Raw genomic sequence first — 15,370 nt, forward strand, 5'->3', positions numbered from 1 at the left:
GATGCCTCTACCTTGTGCCAGTCATTACACTGGTTACCCATCCACTCCAGAAACCAGTACAAAACTATTACCCACATCCACAAAGCACTCCATGTTTCAGCACCACCCTACATCTCCTCCCTGGTCTCAGTCTACCACCCTACCCGTGCTCTCCGTTCTGCTAATGACCTGAGGCTAGCATAGTCAATAATCAGAACCTCCCACTCCCGTCTCCAAGACTTTGCACGTGCTTCGCCAATTCTTTGGAATGCACTACCCAGGTTAATACGATTAATCCCCACAGTTTTAAGTGTGCCCTAAAACGCATTTGTTCAGACTGGCCTACCGCCTCAATGCATTAACTAACTATCTCTGTATGGCCCATTAAAAAACACAAACAAACACATAATCAGGTTCCTCACATCATGTTCTCATACACTTCATGCAGGTAATAGCCCTCTGTGTCTGTACTGTTACATACTTAGGCTGTTAACTGGATCATGCAGCTTTACATGAACACCCGATCCTTACACTATGGCTGGTCCGAACAACGAAAGCAATTGTTACCATCCACCTCTCGTGTCTCCCTTTTTCCTATAGATTGTAAGCTTCCGAGCAGGGCCCTCACTCGTCTTGGTATGTATTTTGAACTGTGTTTTTGTTACACTGAAATGTCTATTGTCTGTACAAATCCACTCTATAATTTGTAAAGCGCTGCGGAATATGTTGGCACTATGTAAATAAAATTATTATTATTATTATATTGGGGTGTGTCTAAATTTGATGCAATGCAGGCCTTGCATGCAATGCATGAGCAAACAGAATGGGCGTACCAACTAACTAATAAAGGGAACATTGCTTTCAGGTGGCCATCCTGTTTGTCTCTTCAAAGGGGTATTGGGTTGGCTATTCTAAGGAGTATTGGGGTGGCTGCTCAAAGGGTTATTGGGGTGCGTCCAAATTTGGAGCAGGCCATGCATTCACTTCATGGGAAAATACTATGGGGGTACAAAATTAATAATAATGGTTACTTTGGTTTCATGTAGCCATCCAGGACGTCTGTTCAAAGGGTTTTTGCGGTGCATTTAACTTTGGGGCAGGGTAGACCTTGCATTGAATGCATAGGCAAACAGTATGGGAGTACCAAATTTCTAATAATGGGAGCTATGCTTTCAGGTGGCTATCCAGGATGTCTCTTCCCATGTGTCTGCATTTTCCCATGCTCCAGAGTCCAGCTCAGGTCAGGCTGTGAAATAGTGCATCATCAGTGACGCCACCACTAGTCACTGAAGCTCCGCTCCCAGAGTAATAATAAAATGGGCAAATGGTGTTGTGTTTTATTTGATTTAAAGACTTTATTCTGGCTGTGTCTTTATTTAACATGTAACAACTATAGGATTAGTAATGGAGAGGTGTCTTATTGACACCTCTCCATTACTAAGCCGTGGTTTGATGTCGTCTTACAATACAAACGTGACATCAACCCCACAATTATTACCCCACTTGCCACCGCTACAGGGCAAGTGGGATGAGACAGGCTAAGTGCCAGAATTTGCACATCTTAGAGATGCACCTTTTATGGGGTGGCTGGGAGCTGATGTTTTTAGCTGGGGGGGGGGACCAATAACCATGGTCCCTTCCTAGGCTAGTAATATCAGTCCTTAGAGTTTGGCTTTCCTTCTGCTTGTTCTGAAAATTGCGCAGGAGCCCAGGTCATTTTTTCCCCAAAAAAGAACCTTTTATTAATTACATACATGTCACATAATTTGCAAACACACACTACTAATTGGATTGGTCATTGACATCTATATATCTACCTATTCTGCATCTATTTACTGTATGTAAACCATGTCTTCTATCCTATTGGCTCCTGCAGTGATTTTACAGAAGCCAGCAGATGAATTACTGGCTTTTCTTCTATGTTTCCATGCAATATAAATACATATATATACAGTATGTGTGTGCTACTGACATGTATATACAGTATATATGTATTCTATGTGTATATTTCTATTCTATCTATTCTAACCTGTCACTCTGTGATTATACTGTAGGCGGCAGAGCATTTGCTGGCTTTTAATCTATCTATCTATCTATCTATCTATCTATCTATCTATCTCTAGTATATAATTGTCTAAGGGTCACTTCCATCTTTCTGTCTCTCTGTCTGTCTGTAACGGAAATCCCAAGTCGCTGATTGGTCGCAGCAAAACAGCCACTAGCACAGTCTGGTGGCAAAATGGCCGCTCCTTGCTCCCCGCAGTCAGTGCCCGCTCCATACTCCCCTCCAGTCAGCGCCACACAGAGTTAATGGCAGCGTTAACGGACCGCGTTATGCCGCGGTGTAACGCACTCCGTTAACGCTGCTATTAACCCTGTGTGACCAACTTTTTAGTATTGATGCTGCCTATGCAGCATCAATAGTAAAAAGATCTAATGTTAAAAATAATAATAAAAAAAAAAAATCATTATATACTCACCTTCCGGATCCAGCCCAGGCCTTTCCCGCTCCTTGTGATGCTCCGGTGACCGGTCCATGCATTGCGGTCTTGCGAGATGATGACGTAGCGGTCTCGCGAGACCGCACATTATCATCTCGCGAGACCGCAATGCACTCTTTGGAGCGACGGGCACAGTCCGGCCGCTCCCTAATCCCCATGCAGTCAGTGCCCCCTCTATACTACTCCCCCAGGCAGCGCCAGCTGTGGCTATGCTATATACTACAAGGGCTGTGTTATATACTACATGGCTGTGCAATATACTACATGGTTGTGCTATATACTATGTGGCTGTGCTATATACTACGTGGCTGGGCAATACAGTACGTGGGCTGTGCTATTTACTACGTGGGCTGTGCTATATACTACATGGGCTGTGTTATATACTACGTGGCTGTGCTATATACTACGTGGCTGGGCAATATAGTACGTGAGCTGTGCTATTTACTACGTGGGCTGTGCTATATGCTATGTACCTGGTCAATATACTACGTGGCTGTGCTATATACTACGTGGCTGTGCTATAAACTACGTGGCTGTGCTATATACTACGTGTGATGTGCTATGTACTACGTGGGCTGTGTTATACGCTACTTGGCTGTGCTATATTTCTCTGCTGTATCTATGCATCATGAATCGTGGTATGTGTTAAAGAGGGGGCCAACTGAGACTCTTTCGCCCGGGGCCCTCAAAAACCTGGAGGTGGCCCTGGCTTCACTGATTTTTCATGCCCGGCCGCAAACAATCAGCGACAGTCGCAGTCCGCCCGCGAACTGGCGCGGAATTTGAACCATGCTTCGCTAATTGGTCGTGGCAAGCCAAATCCTGTGTATAAATTGCATTATTCTGAGAACTTCATAAATAAACTACATACATATTCTAGAATATGTCCGTTTCCTCCAGCCCAGATCTTATAGTGGCCCATGGCCATAGAATCTGGAGGATAAAAAAAAAACCCCAGCAAGAGAGTTTGGGTGTGTCAGTCTGGTCTGGGAGTCAGACCTTGCAGGTGGCTTGTGCAAAGCTCCTTCCGTGTGGAGAAACACGGGCCAGGCAGAGCCTGAAAAGCCAGACACCCCAGCGTACACGGGGGTGTAATACGCTCACGGCAGCGGACTATGGACTGTTGTTATTTCTTTTCCCGGCTGCATACTGAAGGACTTGTTTGTTTTCTTTTCCCATTTGTGAGTATGCTGTGTAATAAACAAGACTTTGTTTGAACTTTATATGGGTCACTGCCTATTCACTGCATAGCAAGGACATCGCTACATCACATTTGGTGGAGAATGCGGGCAGTGTGAATTAAGGCATACCCCAACGCCATTTGCATGTCTGTTATTAAGCCTGCTACATTGCAATTCAAGCCTACAGACAAAATGGAGGAGATCCTGAGGCAGCTAGTCCTCACACAGCAACAACAGCAACAAACTAATAATCTGTTGCTGCAGCAAATTACAGCCCTGCGAGAGGCACCTCCAGCACCGACCCCGGAACGTCGCGATGCCCGAGACAAGGTCCGCTCCGCTTTGAGGAAATTGAGTCCGGAAGATGACGTGGAAGCTTTCCTCACCGTCTATGAGCGCACGGCAGAACGGGAGAATCTGCCAGCAGCACAGTGGGCTGAAGTTGTGGCTCCGTTCTTGAGGGGTGATGCGCTAAAGGCCTACTTTGACCTCAGTCGGGAGGATGCCCAGGACTATTCCAAGTTAAAAGGTGAGATCCTTGCCCGACTGGGGGTTAATACTTATGTGAGAGCTCAACGGGTGTTTTCTTGGACTTTTGTGGAAGCCCAGCCTGCCCGGTCTCAGATTTTTGACTTATTGCAGCTTGTGAAACGGTGGCTCCAACCTGAGACTTTATCCACAAGTCAGATAGTGGAGAGGGTGGTGGTCGACCGACTGGTGAGGGCTCTGCCAGCGGCCATTCAGCGTTGGGTGGGTCAAGGGGACCCGGGTACCCTAGACCAGGTTGTAGGCCTGATAGAGCGATATAAGGCCACCCAGGACTTTATACGGGACACTGCTCCGCTTCGGCTGTCACGTAAGGCTCCGCCAGCTCAGGAGTCTGAGAAAAGTCCACGGCCCTCCACTGGGACAAGACCGGACCGAGTCCGTGCTGAGGGGTTGTCTCGGAAAGAGAGTGACCACAGACCTGTGTCCCCTAAACTGGCTCCAAGGTTACCTCGTGCCACAGTCGTTACGTGTTGGCGGTGCCAAGAACCTGGACATGTGGTTGCTAATTGTCCCCTAACAACAGAACCCATGGACTGCGGGTATACCCGCCGCGTGTCTATGTATGCCCAGCCAGTCTGCATTGCCACTACAGACCCTGCCGGTACCGAACCTCAGCTGTGCAGAGTGCTCGTTAATGGGTACCAGACGGATGCTCTCTTGGACTCAGGGAGCTTGGTGACCCTGGTACACGGGTCCTTGGTTGCTGGGGACAGTCCTATTGGACGGAAAGTGGGGGTAGTGTGCATACATGGGGACCTCCGAGAGTACCCGACTGCGGAGGTCACGTTCTCCACCCCATGTGGAGAGATAAAACATGTGGTGGGAGTGGTAAAAACTCTTCCGTATGGGACTGTGATGGGTAGAGACTTACCGTTGTTCTGGTCCCTCTGGGAGACCAGAGTTAACCCTCTCAGGGTAAAAAGCATTCCGGGTGCAGAACCCGAAGATCCCGAGTCAGGGATACCTGCCGTAGGGGTCGCCACGATAGGGACAGTGTGTAATCCCGATAGGTTTCCCCTAGAGGTATTGGCAGGGGAAGTGGAAGAAAATCCACCAATTCATGAGCTGGAGGTGTCACCTGGTAAGTTTGGGACTGCCCAGCTCCAGGATCCCACTCTGACCCGGGCCAGGGAAAGAGTAATCGAGGTAAATGGGGTGGCACAACAAACTGGTGCAGAAAAGGAGTTTCCCCGGATGGCGGTCATCCAGGAGTTACTGTACAGGGTTGATAAAATCCGGGATGAGGTGGTAGAACAACTGGTAGTGCCCCAACCCTATCGTCGGACGGTGCTCGACATGGCTCACACTCACATGTTGGGGGGGCACTTGGGGGCCAAAAAGACGTTAGAGCGCATATTACAGAGGTTCTTTTGGCCTGGTGTCTACGCTGAGGTTACAAAGTACTGTGACACATGTCCTGAGTGTCAACTAACCTCACCCACCATGAACTACCGGAGTCCGTTAGTACCTCTGCCCATCATAGAAGTACCCTTTGAGCAGATAGCAATGGATCTGGTGGGACCAATAGTAAAATCCGCCCGGGGCCATCCGCACATATTAGTAGTCGTAGACTACTCCACCCGGTATCCAGAGGCGATACCGCTTCGGCACACTTCGGCTAAACTAATAGCCCGTGAACTGTTTGCCATGTTTTGTCGACTTGGGCTTCCCAAGGAGATCCTTACAGATCAGGGAACCCCTTTTATGTCTAAAGTGACTAGGGAGCTATGTAAATTGCTCCAAATTAAACAGTTGCGTAAATCAGTGTACCATCCACAAACCGATGGGTTGGTCGAGAGGTTTAATAAGACCCTCAAGGCCATGCTCAAAAAGGTGGTCGCCAAGGATGGGAAGGATTGGGATATGTTATTGCCATATTTAATGTTCGCCATACGCGAGGTACCGCAGGCGTCCACGGGGTTCTCCCCATTTGAGCTATTGTATGGCAGGCACCCGAGGGGGCTGCTGGATGTAGCCAAAGAGACGTGGGAACAGGAGCCCACTCCACATAAGAGTGTTATCGAGTATGTGGCAAGTATGCAGGATCGGATTGCAGTCGTGCAACCCATCGTAAAAGAGCATCTGTTGGATGCCCAGGCCGCTCAGAGCCGTACCTATAATAAAAGGGCCACGGTTAGGTCCTTTAAAGAAGGAGACCGGGTGTTGGTACTAGTGCCCACCCCAGAGAGTAAACTCATGGCCAAGTGGCAAGGGCCGTATGAGATACGGGGACAGGTGGGGGAAGTGAATTACAAAGTGTACCAACCCGGGAAAAGAAAACCCGAGCAGTTGTACCATGTAAACCTGCTAAAGGCCTGGAAGGACCGAGAATGTTTGGTCACAGATGCAACTACGGTCATACAATCGGAGGTCCCTCTGGCCCTGGCCAAGGACACAGCCAGGTGTGAGGTAAAGGTCAATGATGCCCTCACAAAACAGCAGCGGCGGGAGGCTCGAGCTTTGGTACAGCAGAATATGGATGTATTCTCAGAGCTGCCGGGGCGAACCTCAGTGATTCAGCATGACATTGTCACTGAGCCCCGGGTAAAGGTGCGGATGAAACCATACCGAGTGCCAGAAGCCCGAAGGCAAGCCATCGCGGCCGAGGTAAAGCAAATGCTTCAGTTGGGAGTCATTGAGGAGTCCCGAAGTGAGTGGGCTAGCCCCATTGTACTAATACCAAAACCTGATGGGTCATTACGCTTCTGTAATGACTTTAGGAAGTTAAATGAAGTGTCAAAATTTGACCTGTATCCCATGCCACGGGTAGACGAGCTAATTGAGAGACTGGGGAAGGCCCAGTACTTCACCACAGTGGATCTCACGAAAGGTTACTGGCAGGTTCCCTTAACAGAGTCAGCGAAGGAAAAGACCGCTTTTATAACCCCAGAGGGTCTCTTTCAATACGTTGTCTTACCTTTTGGGTTACATGGAGCTCCGGCCACATTTCAGAGGCTGATGGACATTGTGTTAGCGCCACATAGAGACTATGCGTCAGCCTATTTGGATGACATAGTCATCTTTAGTACCGACTGGGATACCCATCTGTCCCAGGTACAAGCAGTGCTAGAGTCTCTTAGAGCCGCAGGGTTAACAGCAAACCCAAAGAAATGTGCGATAGGTCTCACGGAAGCCCGGTACTTGGGATACGTGATCGGCCGGGGGGTTATCAAACCTCAAGTGAACAAAATTGAGGCCATTCAAAACTGGCCCAAGCCCTTAAGTTCCAAACAAGTGAGGGCATTCCTTGGCATCATTGGGTATTACCGTCGGTTTATACCCAATTTTGCTGGTAAATCGGCTTCCCTAACGGACCTGTTAAAAGGGAAGAAAACGGTGATGGTCAAGTGGAATCCTCAAGCAGAGGAAGCGTTCCAGTCTCTGAAGTCGGCGTTGTGTGGACAGCCGGTCCTCATCAGCCCCGACTTCAAGAAAACCTTTATTGTGCAAACCGATGCCTCAGAGGTAGGCTTAGGAGCGGTGCTGTCGCAAGAGGTGAACGGGGATGAGCATCCAGTCACCTATTTAAGCAGGAAACTGACCCCGGCAGAGAAAAATTATAGCGTAGTGGAGAAGGAGTGCTTGGCGATCAAATGGGCCTTGGAGTCCCTACGCTACTATTTGCTCGGGCGTCAGTTTCGGTTGGTAACAGACCATTCACCCCTTGTCTGAATGAGTAATGCAAAGGAAAGGAATGCCCGAGTCACCAGATGGTTCTTGTCCCTACAAAATTTCAGCTTCTCTGTGGAACATCGGGCTGGGAAATCACAGGGAAATGCAGATGCCCTGTCACGGGCACCATGTATGCTGACAAATGTTCAACCCCACAAGTCTGAACAGAGGGGGGGGTATGTGAGGCAGTGACCGGTGTCATATGCGAGGGTCGCTATGTGTCCCCCAGGATGTGCTTGGAAGCATATTAGATCCGCTGGAGTGCCCTGTGCTCACAGCAGGTTGCCTGTGAGACACAGGGAAGAATAAAAGTAAGTGTGAACTGGGTCAAGTTATTTGTCCCAGAATTTATTCAGGAAAACCTGGTATGGGCTTTTATTTTGAAACGGACTGCAGGATGGTAGTGGGGCCGGTCCGTTTCCTCCAGCCCAGATCTTATAGTGGCCCATGGCCATAGAATCTGGAGGATAAAAAAAAAACCCCAGCAAGAGAGTTTGGGTGTGTCAGTCTGGTCTGGGAGTCAGACCTTGCAGGTGGCTTGTGCAAAGCTCCTTCCGTGTGGAGAAACACGGGCCAGGCAGAGCCTGAAAAGCCAGACACCCCAGCGTACACGGGGGTGTAATACGCTCACGGCAGCGGACTATGGACTGTTGTTATTTCTTTTCCCGGCTGCATACTGAAGGACTTGTTTGTTTTCTTTTCCCATTTGTGAGTATGCTGTGTAATAAACAAGACTTTGTTTGAACTTTATATGGGTCACTGCCTATTCACTGCATAGCAAGGACATCGCTACATCACACCATACAGAGAACACTCGTGCGACTCTCGGCTGAGAGAATCTGACCAATTTTTAAAATGTTAAGTGTGACGCCAGCCTTAATGTTCAAATAATATAGGCTTTGCTCAAACAACCATCATGGCTCCCATTTTTAATCTAGCTATAGGCAAAATGTTTGTAAATTGGATACATCAGGTTTTACGCTTTTGAATGGTTAAGAATAGGGCTGCTATTTTTTCTGTATAATATTGGCACCACATCTGGACTGAATGCATAAATATGAATAATGAATTAAATACAAATGATGAAAAACATTCGAGACAGATGTAGAGGAAATTATATAAAAGTCAACGTAATTGTCTAACTTACTGGATAGACAACACTATTCCTGCATACAATGCACATACTAACCTCAACCCCACAATCCTTGTTTATGGGAATGCTCCCCTTCATGTCTTTACAGTCTTCAATCACGTAATAACTCAGAATGCTAGGTTTTAGAACAAACCAACGCTCTGTCCATGTCCTTCTCAGATTGGCCTTTTTTAGAAGATAACCCTGTCAAAGAAAAATCAGATCAAAATCATTTGTGACCTTTTGTCAAAAAGCTGGACTTTTGAAAATGTTTCACTGTATAAACATAGACGTGTATAATCGGAGGTAAAGAATATGTAAGCTGCCCTGCTCTTGAACTGAACACCTTGAGATCTTTAGTGAGAGTTTAGATGTGGTGGACATGATGCAGATTTGCAGAGTGAAATTTGTGTCAAGTTGCGTTGCAAAACATTTGAATACGGTCAACACAAAAAAAATCATCAGCAAAGGTAATATGTCTGTTTTATGGAGTTTGATGTGCTGACTAGTGTTAAGCATTCAGATACTGCAAATATCGGGTATCGGCAGATATTCGCTGTATCGGAATTCCGATACCGAGTTCCGGTATATTTGCGATATCGGATACCAGAATCAGAAGTTCCCATAGTGCAATGATGCACTATAATGGAGTGTGGGCGGTGCGTGGGCAGAGACTGCGTGTGTGTGTGTGCGGGTGGGGTCTGTGCGTGACCGTGGGGGGTCTGTGCGTGCCTGCCGGGGGTCTGTGCGGGCTGCCGGGGGTCTGTGCGGGCTGCCGGGGGTCTGTGCGGACTTCCGGGGGGTCTGTGCATGCTGCAGGGGGTCTGTGCATGCCTGCCAGGGCTCTGTGCGGGCTGCCGGGGCTCTGTGCGGGCCTGCTGGGGCTCTGTGTGGGCTGCCGGGGGTCTCTGTGGGCTGCCGGGGCTCTGTGCGGGTTGCCGGGGTCTGTGCGGGCCTGCCAGGGCTCTGTGCGGGCTGCCGTGGGTCTGTGCGGGCTGCCGGGGTCTGTGTGGGCTGCCAGGACTTTGTGCGGGCTGCCGGGGCTCTGTGCGGGCTGCTGGGGGTCTGTGCATGCCTGCCGGGGCTCTGTGCGGGCTGCCGGGGCTCTGTGTGGGCCTGCTGGGGCTCTGTGCGGGCCTGCCAGGGCTCTGTGTGGGCTGCTGGTGGTCTGTGCGGGCTGCCGGGGCTCTGTGCGGGTTGCCGGGGGTCTGTGCGGGCCTGCCGAGGCTCTGTGCGGGCTGCCGGGGCTCTGTGCGGGCTGCCGTGCGTCTGTGCATGTGTGCAGGTATCGTCCGATGGGAGTACAAGTCCCATCGGACGATGCCTGCAACAGTGACAGTGATTGACACATTAGCCAATGATGGGACAGTAGTAGTCCCATCATCTGTCAAATGTGTTGAATGTAAAAAAAAAATACTACACACATACTACATACATAGTACATGCATACTACATACTACATACATACATACTACATACATACTATATTCATACTACGTACTACATACATACTACATACATACAACATACATACTACATACTACATACATACACATTACATACATACTACATACATACATACTACATACAATACATTCATACATTACATACAATACATATATATAGACATACAATACATTAAACATAGATTACATACTCACCATCACTTGTCACTTTGTTCCCCGAAGCCAGTGTCATCTGTAAAATATATTAAAATAACACTCAACCAATATACTCCCTGATCCGCAGAAATCCACGAGTGTCCCACGACGATCTCCCGTGGAGAACGGCAGCATCAGCTGATGCGACCGCTCTCCAGGAGCTCCAGGAATCCAAGATGGGAGGAAGGTATCCTTCTGCACTGTATTCCTCCGCCGCTGTAACAAAAGAGTCCCTAGTCTCACTTTTGGCATTGCTGTCTGAAAAATTTTCCCACGCAGCAATTGCCATAAAGTGAGACTTTGAACTATAGTAACCTCAGTGATGCACTGCAGGAGCCATTGTCTCCTGTCAGTGTGTCACTGAGGGTCCTATAGAGCAGTGACATCACCCGATGTCACTGTTCTATAGGGGAGATCGTCGTGGGACACTCGTTATTAATTGGACTACGGCGGACAGGTAGTATATGGTTTATTATTTACGTTTTTTTCAGGCGCTGAAGTATGGTAAGTATGGTTAAATGAAGAATATTCAAATACTTTTTTCCTAATGTGTGTGTATTATTAACCCTTTATTACTATTGAATTAATAATGGATAGGCGTCTTATTGACGCCTCTCCGTTATTAACCCGTTTTAATGTCACCTTACAATAGCAAGGTGACATTAACCCCTTATTACCCCATATCCCACCGCTACACGGGAGTGGGAAGAGAGGGGCTAAGTGCCGGAATTGGCGCATCTTACAGATGCGCCATTTCTGGGGCGGCTGCGGACTGGTATTTGTAGCCGGGGGGGGGGGGGGCAATATCCATGGCCCCTCTCTAGGCTATGAATATCAGCTCGCAGCTGTCTGCGTAGCCTTTCTGGCTATAAAATATAGAGGGACCCCACGTTATTTTTTGGGGGGTCCCTCGATTTTAATAGCCAGTAAGGGCTACGCAGACAGCTGCGGGCTGATATTCATAGCAGGCTACAAATATTGTCCCCCGGCCGTCGGCTTTCCCCCTCTGGCACAGAAAATTGCACGGGAGCCAACGCTGTTTTTTTCTTTTTTCTTTTTTAATTCAACGCTCATTAAGGCCTCTTTCACACTTGCATCGGTACGGGTCCGTCGCTATGCTTCGGGCTGAAGTACCGGCGCACGTTGTGAAATTTGTGAATGACGTGGGCAGCGGATGCAGTTTTTCAACGCATTGGCTGCCCATTCTGAAGTCCGGGGAGGAGGGGCGGAGTTTCGGCCACGCATGCGCAGTAGAAAATGGCGGACGCGAAGGAACAAAAAAACGTTCACTTGAAAGTTTTTTCATGCCGACTGTCCGCCAAGACACGACGGATCCGTTGCACGACGGATGTGACGTGTGGCCATCCATCACGATCTGTCGCTAATACAAGTCTATGGGTAAAAAATGCATCCTGCGTGCACATTTGCAGGATCCATTTTTTTTCCCAAAATTACGGATTGCTAAAAACGCAAGTGTGAAGGTAGCCTTAGAAACATCGGCATTTCTATTATATATCTATGGATATACCTATCTATAGATATATTTATAGATAGATATATCTATAGATACATAGATGTATCTATCCATATATCTGGCTGCCTTCACACATCAGGTTTTTGCCGTCAGGCACAATCCGGCGAGTTTTGAAAAAAACTGATCCGTTTTTTTCCGCCAGATAGTTTTTTTTCTGCCGGATCCGTTTTTTACACTGGATCTGTTTTTTTTCCGCCGGATCTGTTTTTTTCCACAGGATCCATTTTTTTTTCACCGGATCCATTTTTTCCGCCGGATCCGCTTTTTTCCATCGGATCCATTTTTTCCCGCAGGATCCGCTTTTTTCCGCCGGATCCGTTTTTTTCAAAACTCGCCGGATTTTGCCTGATGGCAAAATCCTGATGTGTGAAAGCAGCCAGATATATGGATAGATACATCTGTGTATCTATAGATATATCTATATATAAATATATATATAGATAAATATATATCCATAGATATATAATAGAAAGGCCGATGTTTCTAAGGCTACTTTCACACTTGCGTTTTTAGCAATCCGCCGCAATCCGTCGTTTTGGGAAAAAAAACGGATTCTGCAAATGTGCTCGCAGGATGCGTTCTTTACTCATAGACTTGTATTAGCGACGGATCGCGACGCATGGCCACACGTCGCGTCCTTCGTGCAATGGATCCGTCGTGTTTTGGCGGACCGTCAGCATGAAAAAACGTTCAAGTGAACATTTTTTTGTCAGTCGCATCCGCCATTTTCTACCGCGCATGCGCGACTGAAACTCCGCCCCCTCCTCCCTGGACTTCAGAATGGGCAGCGGATGCGTTGAAAAACTGCATCCGCTGCCCACGTCGTGCACAAATATTGGCCCCACTCCCCGGCTACAAATACCTGCCCGCAGCCGCCCCAGAAATGGTACATCTGAAGATGCGCCAATTCCGGCACTTAGCCCCTCTCTTCCCACTCCTGTGTAGCGGTGGGATATGGGGTAATAAGGGGTTAATGTCACCTTGCTATTGTAAGGTGACATTAAAACGGGTTAATAACGGAGAGGCGTCAATAAGACGCCTATCCATTATTAATCCAATAGTAATAAAAGGTTAATAAAACACACACACACTTTAGGAAAAAAGTATTTTAATATTCTTCATTTAACCATACTTACCATACTTCAGCGCCTGAAAAAAACGTAAAATAATAAACCGTATACTACCTATCCGCCGTAGTCCAATTAATAACGAGTGTCCCACGACGATCTCCCCTATAAAACAGTGACATCGGGTGATGTCACTGCTCTATAGGACCCTCAGTGACACACTGACAGGAGACAATGGCTCCTACAGTGCATCACTGAGGTTACTACAGTTCAAAGTCTCACTTTATGGCAATTGCTGGTGGGAAAATTTCTTACACAGCAATGCCAAAAGTGAGACTAGGGACTATTTTTTTACAGCGGCGGAGGAATACAGTGCGGTGGGATACCTTCCTCCCGTCATTAGAGCCCCTGGAGAGCGGTCGCATCAGCTGATGCTGCTGTTCTCCACGGGAGATCATCGTCTGACACTCTAGGATTTCTGCGGATCAGGGATATATTGGTTTTTTGTTATTTTAATATTTTTTACAGGTGACACTGGCTTCGGGGATCACAATGACAAGTAATGGTGAGTATGTAATCTATGTTTAATGTACTGTATGCCTACATGTATGTATTGTATGTAATGTATGAATGTATTGTATGTAGTATGTATGTCATATGTATGTAGTATGTATGTAGTATGTATGTTTTGTTGTTTTTTTTTTTGTTTCTTTTTACATTCAACACATTAGCCGGATGATAGGACAACTACTGTCCCATCATTGGCTAATGTGTCAATCACTGTCACTGTAGCAGGCATCGTCCGATGGGACTTGTAGTCCCATCGGACGATGCCTTCACACACGCACAGACCCCCAGCAGCCCGCACAGACCCCCGGCAGCCCACACAGAGCCCCGGCAGGCCCGCACAGACCCCCAGCAGCGCGCACAGAACCCCGGCAGCCCGCACAGAGCCCCGGCAGACCCGCACAGACCCCCGGCAGCCCACACAGAGCCCCGGCAGGCCTGCACAGACCCCTGGCAGGCACGCACAGACCCCCGGCAGCCCGCACAGACCCCTGGCAGCCCGCACAGCGTCCCGGCAGGCCCGCACAGACCCCCGGCAAGCCCACACAGACCCCCGGCAGCCCGCACAGACTCCCAGCAGCCCGCATAGACCACTGGCAGGCCCGTACAGATCCCCAGCAGGCCCGCACAGACCCCGCCCGCACACACAGACACGCACAGTGTCTGCCCACACACCGCCCACACACTTCCCCCCTTCCATCGCTCAATACTAGTGTTGACTCCACAAATATGCTTAGTTTTGCTCCATCACATAAAGTTTCTGAGATAGTAGTATTTTTGTTATTACGTTATTTCGGCATTTTCAATGTATGTGGTTTTCCTATGTTGTTTCCATTTCCTTGTTTGTCTTACTTAACCCCTTCATGACCCAGCCTATTTTGACCTTAAAGACCTTGCCGTTTTTTGCAATTCTGACCAGTGTCCCTTTATGAGGTAATAACTCAGGAACGCTTCAACGGATCCTAGCGGTTCTGAGATTGTTTTTTCGTGACATATTGGGCTTCATGTTAGTGGTAAATTTAGGTCAATAAATTCTGCGTTTATTTGTGATAAAAACAGAAATTTGGCGAAAATTTTGAAAATTTTGCACTGTGACCAGTGGGGTACCGCAGGGGTCGGTATTGGGACCTGTTCTCTTCAACATATTCATTAATGATCTGGTAGAAGGTTTACACAGTAAAATATCGATATTTGCAGATGATACAAAACTATGTAAAGCAGTTAATACAAGAGAAGATAGTATTCTGCTACAGATGGATCTGGATAAGTTGGAAACTTGGGCTGAAAGGTGGCAGATGAGGTTTAACAATGATATATGTAAGGTTATACACATGGGAAGAAGGAATCAATATTACCATTACACACTGAATGGGAAACCACTGGGTAAATCTGACAGGGAGAAGGACTTGGGGATCCTAGTTAATGATAAACTTACCTGGAGCAGCCAGTGCCAGGCAGCAGCTGCCAAGGCAAACAGGATCATGGGGTGCATTAAAAGAGGTCTGGATACACATGATGAGAGCATTA

At 47.8% G+C, this 15,370-nt stretch overlaps 1 protein-coding gene across 2 annotated transcripts in view; it reads right to left on the bottom strand.

Moving 5' to 3' along the window:
- DEF6 (DEF6 guanine nucleotide exchange factor) overlaps window positions 1–15,370 on the bottom strand; it is an 854,760-nt gene that overhangs the window by 519,594 nt on the left and 319,796 nt on the right. For both annotated transcript variants that reach the window (XM_069756575.1, XM_069756576.1), the window contains exon 5: window positions 9,072–9,218. In XM_069756575.1, the coding sequence (XP_069612676.1) occupies window positions 9,072–9,218 (147 nt within the window). The remainder of the gene's footprint in view (window positions 1–9,071; window positions 9,219–15,370) is intronic.

Source organism: Ranitomeya imitator, chromosome 3, assembly GCF_032444005.1.
Source record: "Ranitomeya imitator isolate aRanImi1 chromosome 3, aRanImi1.pri, whole genome shotgun sequence".
Classification (NCBI taxonomy): Eukaryota; Metazoa; Chordata; class Amphibia; order Anura; family Dendrobatidae; genus Ranitomeya; species Ranitomeya imitator.